Source organism: Peromyscus maniculatus, chromosome 4 (assembly GCF_049852395.1).
Source record: "Peromyscus maniculatus bairdii isolate BWxNUB_F1_BW_parent chromosome 4, HU_Pman_BW_mat_3.1, whole genome shotgun sequence".
NCBI classification, from domain to species: Eukaryota; Metazoa; Chordata; class Mammalia; order Rodentia; family Cricetidae; genus Peromyscus; species Peromyscus maniculatus.
The window spans coordinates 122,714,498-122,739,574 of record NC_134855.1 but is presented as its reverse complement, the minus strand read 5'-3'; the positions used below and the strand labels follow the sequence as shown (position 1 = coordinate 122,739,574).

At 42.6% G+C, this 25,077-nt stretch overlaps 2 protein-coding genes across 6 annotated transcripts in view; both read right to left on the bottom strand.

Moving 5' to 3' along the window:
• Window positions 1-4,457: 4,457 nt before the first annotated feature.
• Window positions 4,458-5,858, bottom strand: Smim26 (small integral membrane protein 26). Its single transcript, XM_006984472.4, has 2 exons — window positions 5,690-5,858; window positions 4,458-4,875 (listed from the first exon to the last, which is right to left on the bottom strand). Exons 1-2 carry the CDS (start codon window positions 5,802-5,804, stop codon window positions 4,679-4,681), a joined length of 312 nt encoding a protein of 103 aa, XP_006984534.1. The 5' UTR covers window positions 5,805-5,858; the 3' UTR covers window positions 4,458-4,678.
• Window positions 5,859-7,449: 1,591 nt separating this feature from the next.
• Window positions 7,450-25,077, bottom strand: part of Sec23b (SEC23 homolog B, COPII component) — a 53,820-nt gene continuing 36,192 nt past the window's right edge. For all 5 annotated transcript variants that reach the window (XM_076570774.1, XM_042276389.2, XM_076570772.1 and 2 more), the window contains 8 exons: window positions 24,095-24,201; window positions 22,169-22,322; window positions 20,957-21,034; window positions 17,698-17,859; window positions 15,792-15,878; window positions 15,401-15,556; window positions 14,569-14,634; window positions 7,450-7,906 (listed from right to left, as the gene is read on the bottom strand). In XM_076570774.1, coding sequence (XP_076426889.1) covers window positions 7,817-7,906; window positions 14,569-14,634; window positions 15,401-15,556; window positions 15,792-15,878; window positions 17,698-17,859; window positions 20,957-21,034; window positions 22,169-22,322; window positions 24,095-24,201 — 900 coding nt within the window. In that variant the 3' untranslated portion in view covers window positions 7,450-7,816. The remainder of the gene's footprint in view (window positions 7,907-14,568; window positions 14,635-15,400; window positions 15,557-15,791; window positions 15,879-17,697; window positions 17,860-20,956; window positions 21,035-22,168; window positions 22,323-24,094; window positions 24,202-25,077) is intronic.

Genomic DNA, 25,077 nt, shown 5'->3' with positions numbered 1-25,077 from the left:
CTAAAATAGCCACTTAGTTATATAACTATTAATTTATCTTAGACACATCACGACTGTAAATAGGTATATGAGTCCAAAATCCTAATTCCTTCCTAATACAAATCTAATACTTAGACCAATCATAGAATTGTTGGGAAGTTTGAATGAAAGAGACTGTAAAGGTGCTTAGAAGGCTATAGCTATTACTCTAGCAAGTTTTCAATACTAAAAAGTATCTTTGTGCCCAGTTGTAGAGCACGCGTTTACCAAGAAAACAACAAAGAGAAGGAAGAAAGGGAGGGAGGAGAGAGAGAGGAGAGAGCATCTCAGTTACTCAGGATGAAGCAGGGGAGTGTTTTAAATCCATGAGTTGAAGACCACCAGTGTGGGCAATATGATGAGGCTCTTCCTAGAAAAAGAAATGGGGATATCAGAAAAAGTTCACCTATTTCAGAATGTCTTTGCTTTGAAGGCCTCTACTAGGATTGGCAGATTCAGAAAAGCATTTGATAGAAAGCAAGGAGCTGTCATTTGCCCAGAAGACTCCAAGGAATGGTGGCCCAATGTCTGTGAACCAAGCATTCTGGAGGCAGAAGTTCAAGGCCAGCCTGGGATATGAAGTGAGACATTGTCTCAAAAAAAAACAAAAAAGCCTACAAACTAGTACTATTGTCAGGTATCCACCAGAGAAGACTGCTCAGACATGGGTTTAAGCCAATAGAAAGTCCTTATTAGGCAGCCAGCAACTACACTGGGTGTTCAGGATCCCAATGAAGCCCTGACCCTTTTTCAGGATGATTTTTGTTTTTTTGTTTTTCTTACGTGCATTGGTGTTTTGCCTGCATGTATGTCTGTGTTCAGATGTTGAGTCCCTCAGAACAGGAGTTACAGACAGTTGTGAGCCACCATGTGGGTACTGGGAATTGAACCTGGGTCCTCTGGAAGAGCAGTCAGTGCTCTTAACAGCTGAGCCATCTCTCCAGCCCCCAGGGTGAGCTTTTATGCACACACAAAAAAACATACCCTGGGTTGAATACTTCAATTAACAAGAACAGTTAGCCCAAAGTGGAACTACAGAAGCCAAAAATCAAGGTTAGTACATTTAGAGACTTTCCCAGAACTATGGACTTTGATGGATTAGGTCTTTATTTTCATTTTGGCAGGTAATACTGTCTACATGCTGAGTTTTATGGCCTGAATGGCACTTCCATCATGGAGTCAATGTGCAAAGGTCTGGGTGCCTACTGAGGTCTGGGAACCTATTGCAGTATGCCTAAATATGAAATACTGAATGCAAAATTGCCTGTATTAAATTGTCAAAGATAAACCAGCAGCAGCGATGAGATAAATGGGCTTCCCATGTTTCCTGATACTGTACTGAAGAACACAATGGTAATTCTGCAACAACAAAGTTCAACCTGGGGCTAGAAATGTAGCTCAGTTGATGTAGTACTTGCCTACCATGTATAAAGTCGTAGTTCAATCCTCAGTACTACATAAACCAGGGATGGTAGCACCTACCTGGAGTCCCAGAACCCGAGATAGAGAGGCAGGAGAACCAGTTCAAGGATGACCGACCATACAGCAAGTGCAATGCAGTCTGGACTGCATGAGACTCTGTACCTCAATCTAATTTTTAAAAAACCTAAATTAGGAACATTCTACCAAGTAGTCAATTTTTCACATCCAGGAAAAGAAAGTCTAAAGACTGTTTCAGGGTAAATGAGAAGTCAGAAGAGACAGGGGTGTAAAGAGTAATGGGTAAAGGCACATGCTGCCAAGCCGGGTGACCTGAGTTGATCCCACAGCCCCCACAGGTAGAAGGAGAGGACAAGTCTCACTAGATGTCCTCTGAGCTCCACAGTTATCCTGTCACATGCAAATTCATGTCCACATACATGCACACAAAATAAAGAAATAAAATATATGAGAGAGGAGTACTATGCATGGACTTGGGAACATCCTGGCCAGAAAAAAAGGAAAGGGAGAGTTATCAATGGGATGACAACAGTAACACCCTCTGAGTTGATATGACCAATCCACTGAATTCAGGAAAGCACTCTTTATTAAATATGGTTTCATTACAAGTGATTCCTATCTGATTAGAAAGAGAACCTTTCTCTGAATAACTGTCCTACAGGGGTTATCAGTTTGGTTCTTCCAAATTTTAAAAAAAAAAAATCTAGCTTGCTGTCAGTGTAGTATTTGTAGTGCCTACCACAAAAGGGTACCGGATCCCCTCAGACACAGATGGAGTCACAGATGGTTTTATGCAGGTGCTGGGAATTTAGCTCGGGTCCTCTGGAAGGACAGCAAGTGCTCCTAACCCCTGAGCCATTCTCCTGCCCCTGATGCTCTGTTCTCACACTATTCCACTGCCTGGTGTGAGTGGAACTGGTCCAGCAGTTTATCCTACAGTGATCTCTTTAACAGTTCTATCCTGCCAGATGTCACAGCCCCTCAGCTCTTGCCCTTTATTATTCTAGAAATCCCCAAAGATGGGGGGAGACATTTTTATAAGGTACCTGTTGTTATCCCCAACCCTGCTTTATTTATTTATTTATTTTTAATGTTTCCCAAGTACTGAGGACTTAACCCAGGGCCTTGTTTACACTAAGAAAGCACTCTACCAGAGGCACAATCCCAGCTCACCCCTTCTTCCCATCATGCTCCCCTTCCTGTTTTAGGCTGCTTCTTGGTCATTCAATTTGATGCCCACCACACTGTTCCAATATATTCAATTAGTACCAACTGGTTCTTGGCCTGGGGTAGGATAGCCCAACAATTGAGATTCTTACTTGGCCTGGGGTGGGATAACTCAACAGCTGAGATTCTTACTTGGCCTGGGGTGGGATAGCTCAACAGCTGAGATTCTTACTACCATTCATCCCTATGTTCCACAAGGTCTCATGTAGCTGTGAGTTTAAAACACTACCTACAGCCAGGCGGTTAGGGTGCATGCCTTTGATGCCGGCACTTGAAAGACAGAGGCAGGCAGGTCAGTTTGAAGCCAGCCTAGTCTGTGTAGCAAGTTACAGGGTTACAGAGAAAAGACCATGTCTCAAAAACACCAAAAGAAAAGAAGGAAGGAAGGAAGGAAGGAAGGAAGGAAGGAAGGAAGGAAGGAAGGAAGGAAGGAAGGAAGGAAGGAAGGAAGGAAAGAAGGAAGGAAGGAAGGAAAACACTACCCAGGGGTAGAGATGGCTCAGTGGTTAAGAGGTTCAATTCCCAGCACCCACATGGCAGCTCACAACTGTCTGCAATTCAAGACCCTCTTCTGAGCTGCTTAGAACCAGTCAAGCATGTGGTACACATATATACCTGTGCAAGCAAAAGTACTAAAGAACGGGTCAAGTCTATCTAATCTAGGAGTTATATTCTAATTCGTAAGTTATCCAGTACCCACTGGTACCTGGTAGATGGCTGCTTTGAATGCCCCAACTGAACATGGAGATTTTCCTCAGTCTAACCTTAGTGGGACACCTAAAGTATTGTCTGATAGTACATGAAAAATATACGTTATATTAGCCACTCTCGGAAAACTTAGCTTATAGAAGTTGCTATAATTTTCATTATCAGGGCCAGAGAGATTACTCAGTAAATCAACGTGTTTGATGCTGTGATCCCATGTGAAAAGTCTGACTCAGCAGCTTGTGTCTAATCCCAGCACTGCTACAGCAGAGACAAGAGAATCTCCCCGAAGCCTGCAGTACAGTTAGTCTAGGGTACCCAGCACAGCAACAAAGAGAGATCCTATTTCAAACAAGGTGGAAGGTTAGGACCAGGACCAGCATTTAAAGTTGTCCTCTGACCTCCACACCCATGCTGTGGCATGTGTCTGCCCTCAGGTACAAACATGTGCACACACAAATTTTTAAAGATTTGTTTTTATTACTTTTAATTACATACAAGTGTGTGCATCTGCATTCGGGTATGTGCACTTGAGTGCAGGTGCCTGCTGAGACCAAAGGCATCAGATCCCCTACAGCTGGAGTCACAGATGACTGAGGTGCCTGATATAGATACTGAGAACTAAACCCTGGTCCTCTGGAAGAGCAGCAAGTACTCTAAACGCTGAGCCATCTCTCCAACCCCATAAGTACATTTTTCAAAACTGAAATTTCAGGACCAGTGAGATGGTTCAGCAGGTGCCTGATGACCTGAGTTTGATCCCTGGAATCACAGTGGAAACTGTCCTCTGACCTCCATGCACACATCACAGCATGCATACACATACACACACACACACACACACACACACACACACACACACACACACACACCATTCACAAATAACTATAATTTTAAAATTTTAATGGTTAGCTGGGTGGTAGTGGCGCACGCCTTTATTCCCAGCACTCAGGAGGCAGAGGCAGGCAGATCTCTTGTGAGTTCCAGGCCAGCTTGGGCTACAGAGTGAGATCCAGGAAAGGCACCAAAGCTACACAGAGAAAACCTGTCTCGAACAACAACAAAAAAAATGTAATGGTTTATATCAACCTTTCAGCCATATAAACATAGAAGCCTGCCTCTTGAATTTAATGTGTTCAGTTCCCCCAAGAATTCACTTGTTGCACATTAGTGATTATATTTTGTAAAATCAAAACAAATACATTCTTTCCACAAACAAGAAATGGAAAAAATCAGGGCATCTATCAAGTACTGAGCCAAGTCCTTGTTTTCCGAATTCAGCAGGCAATCAAGATTCCGGTCCAGGCCCACTGGTCCATGACCGCAGATAGTCCATGATCCTTTGAGTAACTGGAACAAAATCTTCTGAATACTTTACGTACGTTTTCACAGAAAGTCCTTCAATGGGCTCATTTATGTCCCTTTCCAGGTCGGACACAGGCGATTCACTCCTAGAGCCATCATCCTTTGGCTCCGCTCCATCACCTTAAAAACAGAAAAGAGCCTCAATTACTAACTTACACACCAGTCATTAAAGTCTTGGGCATAATACATGGTATGATTATGCATATCAGATGTCTATTGTCATTTTCTTTCTTTCAAAAAGAAAAAGCAGAGACAAAAACCGGCACACATGATGGCCGTGTGAACTTTCAAACCACTAACGATCTTCATGACCAAGTACAATTTCCAGTTTTTACACAATGGCTTTATTGAGATATATCTAACATATCATACAAATTCCTTTCACAAAGCATAATTCAGTGGCTTTTAGTCTGTTCGGTCTGGGCAACCCAGCACCACAACTGATTTAGAGTATTTTCAGCCGCTAACGATTACACCAACTGACTTTCGGGCTCCTTCGATTTCCAGCACGTATTTGAAGGTTCAGGGAATTCCTTCTCCACCCAATAACTGGGATGATTTTAATACTCCTCGGTTGGTGTTAAGGCCTTAAACTGCTCGCTCGCCGTACGCGACAGGGTCTCAAGGAAATGAGCAGCATTCAGGCCACTGTCCGAGCCTCTGGGATCCACCAGGCACTTAAGGTGAATTCACATGTTCCAAGTGAACATGGGAACAGTTAGTCAATCAATATATAAGGTCCAGGTGACAATACTTAATAGTTCCTGGAGGAGTCTTGCTCTTTACAGATTCCATTGCCGCAAATTATCTAAGTCCCCGTCTGCAGCAGTTTTGCATTACCCAAGGGTTCAAGCCCTGAAGGTCGCTTCGGTGACTCCCAGGGCGATGAGCGGGAAGCGGCGGCTGCGAGGCGGATCTCGCCGGGGGACCCTACCTGACGCCTTCTGCTTCCGTGTAAGAAAAATCGCCGAGCCCAGCACTGACCAGGCGCCCATTGCGTAGACCACAGACATCCGCCGGTACCACACCGTAGCCTGTTCAGGATGCATGGCGCCATAGGAGAGAGCCACAGAGTTTGCGCGGAGGAAGCCCTTCCAATCAGTGTGTCGCAGCGGCCACCAATAGGTAGCCAGCCCTAGCTACTTCCTGCTCCGCCGCGATGCATTTAGGGACTCGTAGTCCACAGTTAATCCAGGCTAGGACTGAAGGCTTTAATCTACAGGACCATATTTCAGGCGCTCAGCTGCCAGCTGGCGACTACTCTTTATACACTATGTGATGGGGAGCAGATGGCAACTTGAACTTCCTCACTTGCAAAGTTGTAATCCCTGCCCTCCATATGTCGGACGGTATTTGAAATAGCAACCCCAATTTCCTTTAACGGCTGTCACATTTTGGAAGACACTGTGTCTGCATCTTGCTTTTCTCCGATGTACAAGGTCCAATTCTTTGGGGCTCCCTTGGTCCTTTCCCAATTGTACTCTATCACCCACCACTGCGGCTTTTCTTTCTATTGGCTTTCATCTTCCTTCATACAAAGATCTTAAAAAATAAAAGCCTTGGATTTCATCGACTGCTTTTCTTATTCACACACTTCTTCCAGGCATAATTGTCTGCACACCAGTATAGACTGAATAATCCGAGAACAAGCCTGAGGTATTTACCAGGAGTGGGCTGGGTAACCTGCTTTGACTATTTCAGCCCTACCCAAGTTTGACTTCTAAATAATTGACACCATTGACCCTGCATGCTTCTTTGGTGGCTTCAAAAACATTTTCCCTCTTATCTTCCAGGGTTCCTTTTACATTTATGAATGTAGTTGAAAATTACATAAAAATATCCTCTAGAAAAGGAAATATTATATAAACTCTTTAAAATATAACTGATACACAGTAAATGCTTCTAAAGCACAGAGCAGAGACAGACAAAGGAGCACAAATATGAACTCAAAAGGCAGAAAACTAAAATCAGTCCGGTTGGCCTAACATCCACTTCATGGTTCTCTTTCAGTCTCTACTTAGGACTCACTTTCCTCTTCCTGTTGGGGCTGGCAACATGCCTCAGTATGTAAAGATGTAAAGGCCTTGTTGCCAAGACTGATGGCCTGAGTTTTATTTCTGAGACCCACAAGGTGGAAGACGAGAACCACCTCCTGTACAATGTCCCCTCATCTCCATGAGCATGCATGTTCTCTCTCTCTCTCTCTCTCTCTCTCTCTCTCTCTCTCTCTCTCTCTCTCTCTCTCTCTCTCTGTGTGTGTGTGTATAAAACTTTTTATTAAAAATAAAACTCATTCCAGGTAGTTTGTTTGGTGTCCAGGATAAATGTAGCATTGCTCTGTTGAAGCGTCTTAGGCCATCAGCCATCTCTTGAGGTCCACCTGGGCTGGACTGTTGACATGGCAGTGACCAGTGAATCAGGGATGTGCCCTGCAAACCACACGACAAAGATCTTGCTTCACACATTTCATACAATAGTTCCTTAACATTTAGATGATGAATAAAGATCAAAGTCAGAAAATAGCCCTTGAGGAACACCCCCCAGATACATACATCTCTCTCTCTCTCTCTCTCTCTCTCTCTCTCTCTCTCTCTCTCTCTCTCTCTCACACACACACACACACACACACACACACACACACACACACACACACACACACACAGATAAAATCTGCATGATTATTTTGGTCAATGGTATTCTCATCCAAATTTATTTCCTTTACGATCATTAAGGATCACTTAAACAAGCAGCCAAAAATACATAAACTCTGATTTTATAAAGACTCTAAAACATTAAGGTACAAAAAGTAAGTAAACATCTACAATTAGCAGAACATTTATGACCTTATACAATTTCATGTGTAGGAAAACAGGCAGAGAAGGAACACAAATAAATTATAACCTGAAGACATATTATAACCTGAAGACATACATATAAAAAAATTCCTTGGGTTATTTATTAGAATCTTCCAGAAAGGTGAAAGGAATGTTGCTAAGGTGATATCAACGGTGTGAGCAGAATCTGACAGTGCTGTCCTCCCCTGCCGGGCTGCACTGTCAGTTTAAGAGGCACTGGACACAGCCAGCTTCTTCAAGTGATCCATGAACACCTGTAGGCTGACATCGTCCGTCAGGATGGGCGCTCCAGTTTCCTGAAAGACAACCACAGAGACTTACTGACAAAGACCTCAACAGCCACTTAGGATCCCCAGCTGCTCAGTGCCTTCTGCCTGGGGACATCCATGGGTGCCACCTTTGTTCCTCACCACCCTGTCCTCTGTTTGTCTTGCGAATTCCATTCACCAGAAGCATGCTTTTCTCTAAACCCCTTCCTGAGATCTGGCCATGCCTGCCCACTGCCAACAGTATATGAGTATATGGCTGCCTATTTCATCCCTTCCCAGAGTCCTTCAGACTCGTCTCAAACCATCCAGAACTCCCACCAGCTGTGAGCCCTCCGAGGCCTGTACACCACCCCCTCTGTGGCACACCACTGCCAGCACCACATCTATCTCTAAAGTGTTGTGCTATAACAGAACGGTGTCACGGGCTAGTGAATGAGTGATACCACCAACAGATGCTATTTGCAACATCAGAAACACGATTTAAGTAATGCTCTGGGGGAAAAGACTGGGTAGAAAGGGCAGTTTGCAGCAAGATCTCAAGTTTGTAAAGAAACAACATATGTACATCATGAAATATTTAGTTTTCATTACCTAGGAAGTAGCTAGGAAGAGGGGTTATAGGTAATTTATTTCTTTCTTCCCTAAAATTCAGTAATCCTGAGCAAAAAGCTATGATGATAGAGGTACGACAATTCCAAATATATTATAGCACCACAGTCACAAACACAAACTAGTCACATTGCATTGCCTAAGCAATGCCTTTATTACTGTCATTGCAAAGAAAATTATTAGAGACACAGAAGGACATAACTTACGGTAAGTGGGCCACACACTAAGTACACATCAAACAGAGGTGCAAGGCATGTGAGGAACAACTAACAGAAGTGAACAAGAGTCACAGATAAGCCAGAGCTGGGGCTGGAAAATTCATTCACAAACTGGTAGAACAACACAGAGAACGGGTAGGGATGTATGAGAACTCAGTGATGCCACCAACTGTAACAGGATCCAATTAACACTGACTGATAGGACGGTCCACCAAATAGCTGTACAACAGTCTTTCTTTTCAAGTGACCATGGAACGGAAACCAAGACAGATCATGTCCCAGATCACAAAACAAACTTCAACAAGTATAAAAGAACTGAAATCATACAAAGTGTGTTCCCAACCAAATGGAATCTACAGAGAAATCAGTAACAAGAAACGAGGAAAACGCTGCGTAGTTGGAAACAATCAACATGCACTGAAACTTGGGAGCCACAGCTGTGGCAGTGCTGATGGCGAACAACACTAATGAGAAGGGGACACCTCACACTGACAAGTTTTCATTCATTTATTTTCATGTCTTACTTATTTCCATGTATGGGTGTTTTACCTGCATGCATGTCTATGCCATGCGCATGCAGTGCCCTTGGTGGCCAGAAGAGAACACTGGATCCCACAGGACTGGAGTTAAGGATGCTTGTGACCCACCATATGGGCGATTGGAACCAAAGTGGGAGGATTCTCCTGAAGAGCAGTCAGTGCTCTTCACCACTGAGCCATCTCTCCAGGCCCACGCCCCAACAATCTAAGCTCTATCATCAGAGTAAAAGAAATCTAAAGCAAACAGAAGGAGGTAATAACAAAAGTCAGTTGGGCTGGATATATAAAGAGATAACTAAAAAAGTCAGTGAAATTAAGCACTGGTACTGTGAGAGCCAAAGTTACCTTTTAAGTTTTAATTACTATGCATAAGAGATCCATGAGACAAAAATGTTTCTGGTCTGCAAGCCTCCTGCCCAAGCCTGAAATGCTGGAGGCTGTTGTTTATGGGAGATAACAAGCCGCATGTTTTCACTCCCCTAAACAAGTTTGTTTGAGCCATCTGCACCAGATGTGCTTGGTCACATGTGGGCAGGGAGGTTCAGAGGCAGGAAATACATCAAGATGTATGCTTGCCCCTGAATGGATGTAGGCTGGAGACATGTCAGGATATATGCTTGCCCCTGATTGGACCTGATGAGAAATGCAATGAATTATGGGTTTTCCTTCCTAAGTCCTTCCTATTCTTGATTCTGGACCATTTCTCGGAAACCCAGAGATGGACCTGGCCAGAGCCCATCCACCTAATCAGTATTTAATTAAAGCTTGCTTCAATTTTAGCTTTAAATTATGGTAGTGGTCTTATCCTCAACTGGTGGGATTAACAGTACTTTTGAAGATAAGTAAACTTCCAAACTTCTAGAAAGACATGGAAGAAGATGAAACTTACTAACATAAAGAATGAAGCTTGGCGGGCAGTGGTGGCGCACGCCTTTAATCCCAGCACTTGGGAGGCAGAGGCAGGTGGATCTCTGTGAGTTTGAGGCCAGCCTGGGCTACCAAGTGAGTTCCAGGAAAGGCACAAAACTACACAGAGAAACCCTGTCTCGAAAAACAAACACAAAAAACAAAAAAAAAAGAATGAAGCTAAAGAATCTACAGACATCTAACGAATGATAAGAGTGTGTGTGTATGTCTGTGTGTGTGTGTGTGTGTGTGTATGTCTGTGTGTGTGTGTCTGTGTGTGTGTGTGTGTGTGTATGTCTGGGTGTGTGTGTGTTTGATAGCTCAACAAAAACAATTCCTCAAAGCACACAACTGCCAAATTACTCAACACACAAAAGATAATTTGAATACCCCTGTAACAATTATAGAAAGTGAAATTAGTGATGTAAAAGAAATCTCTATGCTCTGATGGTTTCACTGGAAAATTCCAGCAAATTTCTCAGGAATTAATCCCCAAAACAGGCATAATGGCACATGACTTTAATCCCAGCACTCAAGAGGCAGAGAGAGGCAGATCTCTGTGAATTCAAGACCAGCCTGGTCTATAAAGACAGCTCTAAGCCAGACAGAACTACACAGTGAGACCCTGTCTCAAAAAAAGGGGGAAAAAGCCAGGCAGTGATGGCTTATGCCTTTAATTCCAGCATTGGGGATGCAGAGTAGGCAGATCTCTGAGTTTGAAGCTGGCCTGGTCTATAGAGCAAGTTTCAGGATAGCCAGGGCTACACAGAAGAAAAAAGAAACAGAGAGAAAGAGAGAAGATTGGCTTAATATTAAAAAATATCAATATAATCTGCCTTAGTAAAAGGCTTAAAAAGGAAAAATCATGATTATACCAAAGAATACATTTAAAAATACTTCAATATTCAACACTCACTTATGACAAAGAATCTCAGAAAAAAACCAATAGAGAGGCCTTCCAGAATTTGATAAAGAGATCTAGACAAGCCTGCAGCTACCACTGTACTAAGTGGTGAAAGGCAGAATGCTTGTCCCATAAGCTTGCGGTCTCGGGAAGAATGTCCTGGTACTAGCAGTTCTCACTACAAGAGTTCTTAAGGAAACAAGTCATTCCAACTGAAAGAGAAATAAAACCGTCCCTACTTGCAGATAATATGCCTGTTTCAGAAGACAATCTCAAAAAACCACTGACAGTTCACAGAATACTAGATGAGCATATACCATGCTTGTTTTTCTATGTATTAGCAATGAAATCAGACATTAAAATTAAAAATAAAACACTGCAAGGAATAGAGAACACCAGTAATCTCAGGACCCAGGAGGCCAAGGCAGGAAGATCGAGTCCAAGGTCAGCTGTACAACTACCAGGGTTCTGCTTCAAAACAAAACAAAGTAAGTAAAAAAAAAAAAAAAAAAATGTGAGACACCATTCACAACCACCTTTTAAAATGGAAATACATGTATATTTCCATTTTATATCCATTCACATATATAAAGAAAAAAAGGAATCAAGAGTACAAGGAGAATCAAACCAAGTTCACAGTCAAATTATCTTCAAATGGGCTTAATGAAATCCCTATTAAACCTCTAAAGACATTAACAGGATTATTCTAAAATTCATAAAGAAAAGCAAAAGAACTAGAATAAGAGTTGTTTTGTTTTGTTTTGTTTTCCAAAAGAAAAAGGTGCAAAGAATATAGTCTGTGGTTTTAAAGCTCTAGTATTGGTATTGGGATATAAGCACAGATCAGTAAAACAGAATAGAAAACCAAGAAATAGACTCACTCCTACATCCTACTATGATCTTTGACAAAGATACAAAAGCAATCCTAGAAACAGCCTTGTTCCATAAATGATACCAAAGCAATTAGATATCCATGTGTAGAAGAAATCACCAGATACCTTCACATTAAAAAAAAAAAACCCTCAAACCTGGCCATGGTGACTCACACCTTTACTCCCAGCACTTGGAAGGTAGAGATAGGCGGATTTCTGTGAGTTCAAGATCAGCCTAGTCTACATAGTGAGTTCCAGGACAGCCAGTGCTATGAAGAGAGACTTAGTCTGCAGTTGCTGGCTGTTTGGGGAGGATCAGGAAGTGTGGTCTTGTCGGAGAAGATATGTAACTGGGTTTGAGGTTTCGATACACCACTACCACTCTGAGTTATCTCTGTGCTTCCTATCTGCAGAACAAGATGTGAGCTCTCACCTATTGCTGCCACCATGCCTTTGTTCCACCATCTAGGCTGGCCTGGAACTCACAGAGACCCGCCTGCCTCTGCCTCCCAAGTGCTGGGATTAAAGGTGTGTGCTACCACTGGCCAGCAAATGCTTTCTTTTATAAGTTGCTTTGATCATGGTGTTTTGTGACAGAAATACACAAGTAACTAGACAGGATCTAAGATTAGATCTTAAGCTTAAACCTTACACCAAAAGTACAATCCACAGCAGAAAAAAATATGTAAACTATGTAAACATTTAAAACTTCTGCCTTGTAAAGAGAAGGAACGGCTAAGTTACAAATAACGGTCCTTACAAGTGACACACCTGAAAAAGGAGTAGCGTCTAGGACACATAAAGGACCCTCAGTCTCAGCTGGGCGGTGGTGGTGCACGCTTTTAATCCCAGCACTCGGGAGGCAGAGGCAGATAGATCTCTGTGAGTTCCAGGCCAGCCTGGTCTACAGAGTGGGTTCCAGGACAGCCAGGGCTATGCAGTGGAACCCTTGGTCTCAACAACAGTAGGAAAGCAAATGACCTGATTAGACCACAAATAACAGACACACTTCACAGAAGATAAATAGATGGCACATGAGCCACTTGTGTTGAACAAGAAAAGATGTTCGACATCATCAGTCATTAGGAAAATACAAATTAAAGCCAGTGATAGCCGAGTTAGGGCACACACCTAGAACGCCAGCATAGTGAAGGCTGAGGTAAGACAATCACAGTGTGAGGCCTCTGTCTCAAACAGCCAAGAGCTGGAGATGCAGCTCAGTGGCACAGTGCTGACGTGTTACAGAGGCCCTGGTTCAACCTCTGGCACTGAAAAGAAAATACCCAAAACGACAGAGCACTAGACAGCTACATAAATAGCCAAAATACAAGAAATGACAACAGCAAATACTGGCCATGAAACTACATCACTGCACCCCCACTGTTAGTAGGAATGTGAGGAGGTGTAGCTGCTCTCCAAAAGCGTGGCAGTTTCTTTAAAACACTAAGCACACAACTATCACAGAATCTATCAAATATACTCCTGTGCCTCTATCTCAAAGAAATGAAGTCCTGTTCAAATAAAACCTGTATTTAATTGTTTATAGCAATTTTATTCCTAAGAGCTCAAAACCACAAACACCCTAGATGTCCTTAAATAGATGCATGACCAAACAGAGTGTGATATGTGTATTTATACTGTGGATTATTACTCTGCAAATTAAAAGGAATGGATTATTAACACACATAATGGCATGGAGCAATCTATAGATAATTACACTTAACAGCTAATCTACTGTATGACCTTAAATTTAGTGGTGGGTTTTGTGTGTGTGTGTGTGTGTGTGTGTGTGTGTGTGTGTGTGTGTGTGTGTGTGTTGCTAAGATAGAACCCAGGAATTTATGCATGCTAGGCAAGTGCTCTACCACTGGCCCAATGGCCTACATTCCTAGCCCTGTCTAACAGTCTGACTAATGAATATAAAAACACTGAGCAGATTAGTAAGTGCCAAATGTTAAGGACGGGGGAGGGTGGTAATGGTTATGAAAGGCAATAGGAGAGATCATCCTAGTGCTGCCCCTGCACACACAGTAAGCTGTGTGTACTTGTGCACAGAGGCCACAGTGGAGCATGCTGCCCCTGGCACACACAGTAAGCTGTGTGTACTTGTGCACAGAGGCCACAGTGGAGCATGCTGCCCCTGGCACACACAGTAAGCTGTGTGTACTTGTGCACAGAGGCCACAGTGGAGCATGCTGCCCCTGGCACACACAGTAAGCTGTGTGTACTTGTGCACAGAGGCCACAGTGGAGCATGCTGCCCCTGCACACACAGTAAGCTGTGTGTACTTGTGCACAGAGACCACAGTGGAGCATGCTGCCCCTGCACACACAGTAAGCTGTGTGTACTTGTGCACAGAGGCCACAGTGGAACATGCTGCCCCTGCACACACAGTAAGCTGTGTGTACTTGTGCACAGAGACCACAGTGGAGCATGCTGCCCCTGGCACACACAGTAAGCTGTGTGCCGGAGGTTCACACAGGTAGTACCCTACTCCCATCCATAATATAAGTGGGTTACTTGCAGCCGACACCCCAACAGAGTCATTCTGTCTGAACCAGAACAGGTTCAATTTATAGACTCAAACAAGCTTTAAATGAAAGCAACTTGACCTTCTCCCCAGAAACCCAGCAATTCTTACCTGTCCCCAAGCATACAAGTTATTGTGTGTCTGAGATGGGTTAACTTTAGACAACAGGAATCGAGCCTTTAAAAATAAAAAGATTTTAAAAATTAAAAGTAGTATCAGTGTACAAAAAAGTAAAGATTTTATATTATTTGTTTAAATTGATTTCTTTTATCTCTCTTTTTTTAAGTCCACTAGCTCCCCATCTATAAATGATCCAGACATACTGATAATCTTATACTTTCATATTAGTACATTCATTTAATAAGAAGTCACCACTAGGCATAGTGAGGCACACGTGTAGTAGTTTTAATGCAATTGGTCCCCATAAGCTCATAGGGATTGGCACTATTAGGGGGTGTGGTTTTGTTGAAGTAGGTGTGGCCTTGTTGGAGGAAGTGAATCACTGAGGGGGCAGGCTTTGAGGTTGCCTATGCTCAAGCTATGCCTAGTTCAGTTCACTTCCTGTTGCCTGAGGATCAATATGTAGCTCCATCTCCACTCTCAGCTCCTTCTCTAGCACCATGTCTGCCTGCATGCCGCCATGTCCCACCATGATGATGAGTGACTAAACCTCTGAACTGTAAGTCACCCAATTCAATTTTTTCCTACCAAGACATGTAGGAAACTGATGTATGAGGATCATGAGTTTGAGACCAACCTGCACTACACAGTAAGTCTCAGGCCAGCCTGGAAGTAAAATAAACTAAATCTAAACAAATCATAGCTGAAAGAATACCTGTATGTAAATTTATGCCACCACATAAAATTATAACTATTAATATCCATAAAATAAATCATCGCATAATAAAAAAAATCTATTAGAGCTAGAATGGGGCCCACCCACCTGACTGCCACCATGCTCTGTGTTGATATAACGTGGCATTGGGAAGCGAGCTTGCAGAATTTCTTGCGCATCATCCAGAGGAGCCTGCAGAAGGTGCTTGAAGTTTTCATACTCAGGCATGTCCTGGTATCCAGCTTTCCGCCACTGGGCTATGGTCTACACCAAAACAAAGCAACCAAAACTGCTGTTGAAGCTCTGACAGCAGCCTTCACCAACACCTGTGATATTCTTCCACTAGCACCAGTGGAAGCAGTCTGTGATGTTGGAAAGAGAAATAACTCCCCCTCTGTCCTCTGACCATAGGTTCACACACATACACAACAAACTGAAGTAAATAACAGGAAAACAAAACAAAGCAGAGGAGTCAAGAAGGAAACTGATATCACCTTACCTCACCGAGATAAATGACAATCTGGAAGAAAGTATCCATCAGCAGAATTCGGTCAGCTAGAATGCTGCTGCTGTCCAGGAGTACAGGCTGTGGAAGAGGACAGAAGGCGTTGGTCCTCCCTCTACACAACAGCCACTCCAGCCCCACATGCACATCCACAAAACAGCAAGGAAGCTATTTACAATCGGTTCCAGCACAGGGCTGCCCCTCTTCACACATTACTACGTTTCACTCCCCAAACTGACAGCTCTAAATCTCAGTTTGGTAGATGACACAGGTCACTGACACTCCTCCATCAACCGGGGACAGAAACTGAGGCTAGCTTGTGGTCCAGAAGCCAGAACATAACAAGAGCTTTCTCTCTTCTGTTCCAGAACTACTCTGTTTGTCTGTCTGTCTGTTTGTTTTTTCAAGACAGTGTTTCTCTGTGTCTACAGCTCTGGCTGTCCTGGATCTCACTCTGTAGACCAAGGTGGCCTCAAACTCACAGAGATCTACCTACCCCTGCCTCCCGAATGCTGGGACTAAAGGTGTGCGCCACCACCGCCCGGCCAGAACTACTCTTAGTCAGCTGATCTTTTCTCAACTACTGCAGCTACAGCTAGAATGAACAAGAATGCTTGTATGAGGGCTGGAGAGATGGCTCAGAGGTTAAGCACTGGCTGCTCTTCCAGAGGTCTTGAGTTCAATTCCCAGCAGCCACATGGTGGCTCATAACCATCTGTAATGAGATCTGATGCCCTCTTCTGGCCTGCAGGGATACATATGAAAAACAAACAAACAAACAAAACACTGCATACATAATAAATAAAATAAATCTTTAAAAAAAAAAGAGTGCCTGTATGAAAAACAGGATTTAATGTAAGTTTTCATAGTTTACAACAAAATATATTTCATTATGAATTTTCATTTCAATAATAAAAGTAACTTGTACTCATTTTAGAAAATCTGTAGTTGAAAACAAGAAATACTGATATCTTGGTTTACTTCAATATTGTTCTTTATTTTTATAGGCTTTTAGTATATATAAACTTAGAATTTATTTTGCTGTTATTCCTTTTTAGTTTACAATCTTTCTTGGCTTTATTTGCAAGTTGGACAACTTTCCACTCCATCAAGTTTTCAAGGCGTTTCTGCTTTGGTTCCACTCGTCTCACCAACTGCACCAAGTGGAGCCTGCTGGAGCCAGGGCGATTGGCCCCACAAGCATCTTTTCACTTCTTCCTTTACATTATTTGTCTCCACTCCTGCACTGTCTCAGGATGCTCTTGCTTTTGCTCACATATTGCTCAGTTAGGTTTTAAGGTTATGGCATTTTCCAGCCTGTTTTCCATAGGCATTCTTTACTATACTAAAAAATTTCCACTGGATCTTTTCTTTTCTTACCATGTAACATTTTTACGTTTTACTATGTTATATAAATTATGTGACTATTTCTTAGAATACTTAACTATTTTCCTTCTACTGAGTACTTGGATTGCCCTCTGATTCCTTTTTTTTTTTCAGTGCCAGAACCAGGTCCTCATTCATTCAAGGCAAGCTCTCTACCAGCCCCAAATTCTCTTGTAGTTGTTCATTTTCTTGTTTCTTTGCATAAAAACTTTTCTATTTTCATACTCATATTTCTTTTAGATACTTTACAAGGGCTGGAATTACTGGACAAAGAACGTGGACTCATAACATTGTGGAGTTTTTTTCCCTCAATTTATTTCTGCTTTCCACACCAAAAACAGCTTTAGTATATCTTCTGAGTTTTCCTATGTTTTTTAATACTTAGAAACAATATAAAGTTACTATAAACTCAAGATTTTACAGTTCTGCTCTAAGACTATATTTGGTAAAGGAAAACAAAACCCCTTGTGATTAAGTCACCCACTCTCAGAAAAGCATGTCTGTCCAGCCTTACCTCTGGTGGTCCATGGAAGGAGTAAGAGTAGAGAATGGGCTGGATCATGATGAGGGACTGAGTCAGATCCTGCCTGGCAAAATGGTGTCTATAATAGGATGACTCATCAGGACTGTTGTTAAACACTTGAAGAAATGGAGATCTTCTCAGATGGAACATGAACTGCATTCACAAAAGAAAGACAAAAGAATCCATCTGTGATGCTGGACATGCAGAGCCATCTACTCTGGATCTCGAAAATATGAAACCTGGACTCCAAGATAATTATCTGAGGGTTCACAAAGACACAAAAGGGCGGTGGCAGAACTGGTGGGAGAGGAAAATGGGGAGTGCCTTTACCGGGTATACAATCGCAGGTGGGTTTGCTTGCTTTATGACATGATGATATTATGTGTCTGACCTCAAACCTGAGATGCTCCTGCCTCAACCCTCCAAGTGCTGAAATTACAAGCATGTGTCACCATGCTTAATCAGTAAAGATTAAAAAAAAATTACAGCACTCTGGGGCACAAGAATGTGAATGTGGCCGGGCAGTGGGATATGCGCCTTTAATCCCAGCACTCAGAAGGCAGAGCCAGGCGGATCTCTGTGAGTTCGAGGCCAGCCTGGTCTACAGAGTGAGTTCCAGGAAAGGCACAAGGCTATACAGAGAAACCCTGTCTCGAAAAACCAAAAAAAAAAAAAAAAAAAAAAAAAAGAATGTGAATGTGGGGACTAGAGAGATGGCTTAGCAGTTAGGAGCACTGGCTACTCTTCCAGAGGACCAAGGTTCCATTCTCAGCACCCATATGGCAGCCTACAACCGTCTGTAACTCTAGTTGCAGGACCAGACATATATGCAAGCAAAACACCAATGCACCAAAATAAAAATCAATAAATCACAAAAAAGAATGTAAATGTATGTAATAGCACACAATTACATATTTCACAGGGGTTAAGATGGTAAACTTGAGGCTAGAGTTGCTGCTCCTGCAGAGGGATCTGAGTTCAGCTCCCAGGTCAGCATCCAGGTCAGGTGGCTCACAACTGCCCATAATTCCAGCTCTAGGGGATCCACTGCCCTCCCTGAAGGCACTGCACTCTTGTGCGCATAACCACACATATCCCTCCACATACAAATTAAATCTTTTTTTAAAAATGGTAACTTTTTTGCTGGGTGGTGGTGATGGCTCATACCTTTAATCCTAGCATTTGGGAGGCAGAGGCAGGCGGATCTCTGAGTTCAAGGCCAACATGGTCTACAGAGTGAGTTCCAGGACAGCCAGAGCTACACGGAGAAACCATGTCTCAAAAAAATCAGGAAAAAAAAAAAGGAAGTTTTTGCCTGCATGTGGTGTATATATATGCATATGTGTGGCCCAACAATTAGGTATGTGTACCTGTGTGTATATGCAATTGATGTCCTGTGTCTTTGTCACTCTCCATTTCTACTTATTGAAGCAGTTTCTCGGATTTGAACCCAGAGCTTGCCCATAGGCTACCTTAGTTAGCCAGCGTGCCCTGGAGACCCCATCTCTAACTCCTGAGCACTGGGATTATAATTAGCCACCACACCTACCCAGCTTTTACATTGGGACTAGGGATCTCCTTAAGCCCCAAGATGATAAATTTTGTCTTTTTTTTTTTTTGAACCACAATTTTAAAAATGTCTTACAATTGCTGCTTTAAGTATCACTTTTAGGTATTTTTGGTTTTTTGTTTTGTTTTTTAAAGACAAGGATCATGTAGCCTGGGCTAACCTTGAACTCCTAATCTTCCTACCTCCACTTCCCAAGTGTTAGGATTATAGATAGGTATGTGGAATTATGCCCAGGTAAGATTTGTTTTTCTAATGATTTGGCCTTTGTTAGTGTTTGTTTGGTTGGTTGTTATTTTATTTTACATGTATGGGTGTTTGCTTTCATTTATGTCCATGAACTATGTGCATGCAGTCCCCAAGGAAGCGAGGAGACAGATCCCCTAGAACTGGAGTTATAGATGGTTGTTAGTTGCCATATAGGTGCTGGGAATTGAACCTGTATCCTCTAGAAAAGCAATCAGTGGTCTTAACTACTCAGCCATCTCTTTGACCCCTTAAAGATTTATTTTACTTTTAATTACGGGGCAGAGACATGAGTATGTGAGTGTAGGTGTCCAGAGTCCAAAGGTGTCAGATCTCCTGGAGCTGGAGTTATCTGTAATTGTGAGTCGCCTGACATGGGTGCTGAGAACTGAACTCAGGCCCTCTGAAAAGAATAGTACGCACTCTTTAACAACCTCTCTAGCCCTTCCAGACAGATTTCTAAAATTTACTTTATTTTTATTTTACGTATGTGTGCCTGTGTGTTTGTATGTCACATGTGGGTGCCCAAGAACACCACAGAGGGTGTTGGGTCTTTGGAGTTGGAGCCACAAGCAGTTTGAGCCACCTGATGTAGGTACTGGGAACCAACTTAGGTCCCTAAAGGCAGCAACCACTCTTAGTCTAAGCCACCTGTCCAGCCCCCAGCTAAAATTATTCTGTTTGATTTTAAAGAACTCCCACGTGAAGGAGCACAGTATGGAAATGCCAGCTAAGAAGGCGTTTATGATTTCATCTACAGAGCATCCTAAGGTAGGAGGACTCTCTTACACTGTGCTCAACCCTCAAAACCTCAAATGTGCTTTTCCCCTTGGGCTAATTTTCCTTGGGAACAGATATTCATTCTCTTGAGTAAGTCACTGGAGAGTGCAGGGCCTCTCCAGCCCAGGGACCCTAGAGGGTGGAGGCTCTGAAAGCATCCAGTGGATCCAGGTGGTGGGTACAACCAGAGAAGCTTCAGATCTGTCTGCTTTTCACACTGGCTTTTGAAGGAGAGTCCTCTGCCAGTAAGGATTTCACAGCTTTAGAGAGACTTCAAATCACTGCTTCAGGCCAACTCCTCCCTTCTAAAGATGAGGAAGCAAGGACTCACAGAGGTCTCATCCAGGAGCAGCAGCAGGGCCAGTGCTAGCACTCCACCCCGACTGGTCAGGGCGCTCTCACACCACTACCCACCCTCACCTGCTCAGACACAGGCACCTGCAAGTCCCAGGACCCCAGCTATTGGCTGCTTACATGTACAAAGCACTATGCAAGTGCTGGACACTTGGCTGGCTTCAACAGTGGTTCAAAAGAGGTAGGATAGCCTGCTATTACAGTTAGTCTCCAATTACAAGTCTTCCTTTGCTCTCAAGCACAGAAAAGTTCAGTTCTAACAATTCATTCTTCTATAGTTATCTTTAAAACCATATTTCTTACCTGAGGATACAGAGAAAAAGAGTCTGATAATCTGAAAGACGTGGGGTCTTCTTTGTTATACTGCCCAAACTTCTGACACTGATGAAAGAAAATAGGGGAAAAAAAGAGTCTAAGTTAGTGTCACCTAGAAAAGTCCCAGACCAAAGAGCTACGTAGTGTGCTACTTCTCATGAATTCTAGACCAGCATCTCTCAGGCACGAAGGGTGGACAAATCACCAGGTCTTGTTAAAACACAGACCCTGATGACCAGAGAGAGAGTTCAGTGGTAGAACACTTACTTAGCATGCTCAAAGCCCTGGATTCATCTCCACGATTTGAAGCGGATAGGAGGGGGTCACTCTGGGGGAAGAGTGGGAGATTCTAAATCCCAAACCAACGGGAGGCAATGGTGGCCTGAGGTCCACCCTAATCACACATGTGTTCAGCAAGCTCTCAGAGGCACCTCTACATATGAAAACCCTGAGAGACCATGAAAACTAGCAATTACAGATCAACCTTGCTGTTCTCTGCTATTACAACTCAATTTTCTTCTTCCTTTCAATGGTAGGTTTCTGAATCCGAATGTATTCCTGCTTTATTTATATATTTAGCTAGTTAGTCAGTCAGCTAGTCAGTTATCTAGTTATTTATGCTTTTTGAGACTGGGTCATATTAGCCTAAAGGCAAGGTGATTCTGCCTTCCAAGTGCTGAGATTATAGTCATGCATCACTGTGTCCAGCCTTGCCTTTATTTCTGATCAAACATTCCCTCCAGACACTAGAGGTGTCTGCCCTGGGGTGTTTAGAAAGCCCTATTCCTAACAATTAGCTTTCTCCTGTCAAAGCTGATGGCCTTTCCTAGTCCTCATCTTCTGTAGCTTCCTAGCAATATTAGCCTCACGGCTTTCCAAACTCCTTAAACTATCTCCTAAAGCCAGTACAATGGCTCAGCAGGGACAGGTACTTGCCACCAAATCTGACAAACTGAGCTCTGATCCCTGGAATCCATATGGTGGAAGACGAGAACCAATTTCCACAGATCATCCTCTGACCTCCACTTGTACACCATGGCATACACACACACACACACACACACACACACACACACACAAATAAATAAATAAATAAATGGTTTTAAAAATTAAAAAATAATAGGCTTAAGTGGGAATTTTCTTTTCTCGAAGGTAGAAGAAACACAAGGACTAATCTCAATGCCATTGTTCCCAGTTTACCAGTCGGATGAGTTGTCGATCCAGCCACCGGAGCACATCAGGTCCCTCCTCGGACTCTGCCCGGAACACGCCAAGCCGTGCCATCAAGACTGCTGCAGCCTCCTGGTCAAATGCTGCTTCTATGTGCCTCAGCTGACTCTGTGCATCTGCCCAACTGACAATGCAGAGTTAGTGCTGCACTTCTGATCAGGAGCTACCAGAGGCTAGACCTCTGCTCAGGTGAGCCCAGATCCCGTTCCTTTGTCAAAGACAAGATGGCACTACATTTTCATAAGGAAGTTTGACAATCATTTTGGTCACCCTCAGGTGCTGTCTGAAGGCTAGAAGCACAAAAGAAAAACTTCCCCATAATCCAGCAGACACAAAAGTAGACACCCAAAAGCTAAGTTGAAATCCAATGCCCCTTCCTCTAGCCCAATCCTTACAAAAATTTAAGCGTTTACAACTTTACAAAATGACTTCTCATTGTCACCTCCTTGGAAAAATGAATTAAGAACATGTTTAAGAGTTTTTCAGAAGAAACAGCATGAAGTACTTGACTCATTGATGAATGGGGAATACAAATGAAAATGAGGTATTACTGTTTGCATTTAAATATTAATATCCACTGTTAATGAGGTAGTGGGTACTCTCCTTACCATACCAAGGAAAACGTATCAGCCTCTGAGGATAGTAGGCTTGCAATATATAACATTTCAACCCATGAAACGGGCGACAAGAAATAGACCTGGGGCTGAGGCTGTAGCTCAGTGGTAAAGTGAAAGAGTATGAGAGAGAGGACCTAGGTTCAATCCCCAGTTATGTGGAGAATAACATCACCAAAAATATTTCAAAAAGGAGAAGAAAAAATACCAGAATGTGTGAACCCCTAAAAACCAAATACAAAAGCGGCACTGCTGGAGGAGGACATGAAGTCCCTTAACAAAGGCAGCGTCCCCTGCAACCTACGCAATAGTGTGTGAACATTAATACAAACAAGATACAAACCGGATAAACACACAGAGATGTAAGTACGTGGGCATGAGAAGTAAGCCGCTGTACATAGATGGTATACAGGAGCATAGAAATGGGGTGTGCAGTTAAATTTACATAGACTTAACTCTGGGAAGGGTAAGTAAAGATACTTGTAAGTAAATAGTTATTTCTCAGTATCCACTGGGGACTCATTCCAGGACACACTTCCTCAGATATCAAAATTCATGGATGCTCAAGCCACTGATATAGAATGGCATAGTACACCTGAGCATTGTGGTGCCTGTCTGTAATCCCAGCACTCAGGAGGCAGAGACAGCAGATCTATGTGAGTTCAAGGCCATTATGGTCTACACAGTAACTTTAGGTCAGCTAGGGCTACATAGTGAGATCCTATCTCAATAAATAAGTAAGTAATTGTAAATAAAATGTCATGGTATTTATAACATCTAAATACATTCTCCTACATACACTCACTCATCTCTATGTTACCACTGACAATGCAAACACTATACAAACAGCTGTTAAACTGTAATGCTTATGGAATAATAATTTTTTTAAAGTCCATACATGTTCAATACAGATGTAAGGTTAAAAAATATTTCCCATTCTGGTTTGGCTAAATTTATGAATGTGAAACTGAGGGATACAGAGGGCCAACTGCACTTATGTTCTGTTTACACCTTTAATAGAAAGCATGACTTACTTATCTAGCAAATAAAATATGAAAGATAATTTTTAATAAACTATATTTCTACTGAAAGCTGATTCTTCTAGGTAAGTGTGTAAAAGTTCAATTGGGTGAGCCGAGAATGGCTGATCAGTGGCTGATCAATGAGTCAGTGAGGAGCTGGGAGAACCATCTAAGGGAATCAGAAAGACAAACTCAAAGACGTTAACTCTCACAGGAAAACCATCAGCCTTGGCTCAAGAGGAAGGAAACAAGATGCTCACTTGCGGGCAATGGTGGTCACTCGGATGCGCTTCTGAGTGCTGGAATGCTGATACTGTGTGACGAATTGGATGGCACCTCTGCCTCCCTGGGGAATTGGGGCATTGTGCTGTGGGGTGGGAGACCACATCTGGTTACTGTCAAAGACATGACTTAAACACAGCCCTTCTAAAGCACTCAGGTAAGGTTCTTGGTACATTTCAATGGTACACTTAAAACCTGCATGCGATCATTGTACATTAACTCTTATCTAAAAGGCAGAAGTAAGGAGAAGGAGGAGGAACATTAGTACAGTCATATGAATTAGGGCTGGGTGTGTGGCTCATGTGCATACAACTCAAGAGGCCTTGGGCTCAGTCTTCAGGAACAGAAGGAATAAAAATGGATCCAATTAATGATACTGGTGCCAAACTATTTAGACATGAAAACCACTGATGACTGCAAGTTGCTCTGAATTACATCAAAAACAAGCCAGGTGTGATGACATACACCTGTACTTTTGAATATGGAAACAGAAGGATCAGAGGTCCAAGGCCACCCAGGTCTCTAAGACACCTTGTCTCATCTCCCCTCTACCCATAAAAGCATCAAAAATAAAACTGAGCAACAGATAGTTAACTTTAACAATGCAACTGGAGTAAAATGTTGATTACAGAATCTAGCTAGTGGTTTTGCAAGTGTTGCATGTACAAGTCTTTGTAATTTTTCATAACAAAATATTGGGGAAAGACCGACACCCTCAAAAATTCGTGAGTATTATTATGATGGCTGGGAAAAGCCAGTACTCATCTCAGGGCCTTGTCAGCTCGACAATAAAGGGGCAAAGTAATTTGTTGTTTGATTCTCACTAAAGGCTGGAGGGATTTAAAAAGAGTACATCAGACATTAGCATAATGTCTAATATGATACCATAGTATTTTCAGGATGGAGAGAGAGTAGAGTACCTTCTAATAAATCGGAAGATATTATAACGTGAAAAAAAAAT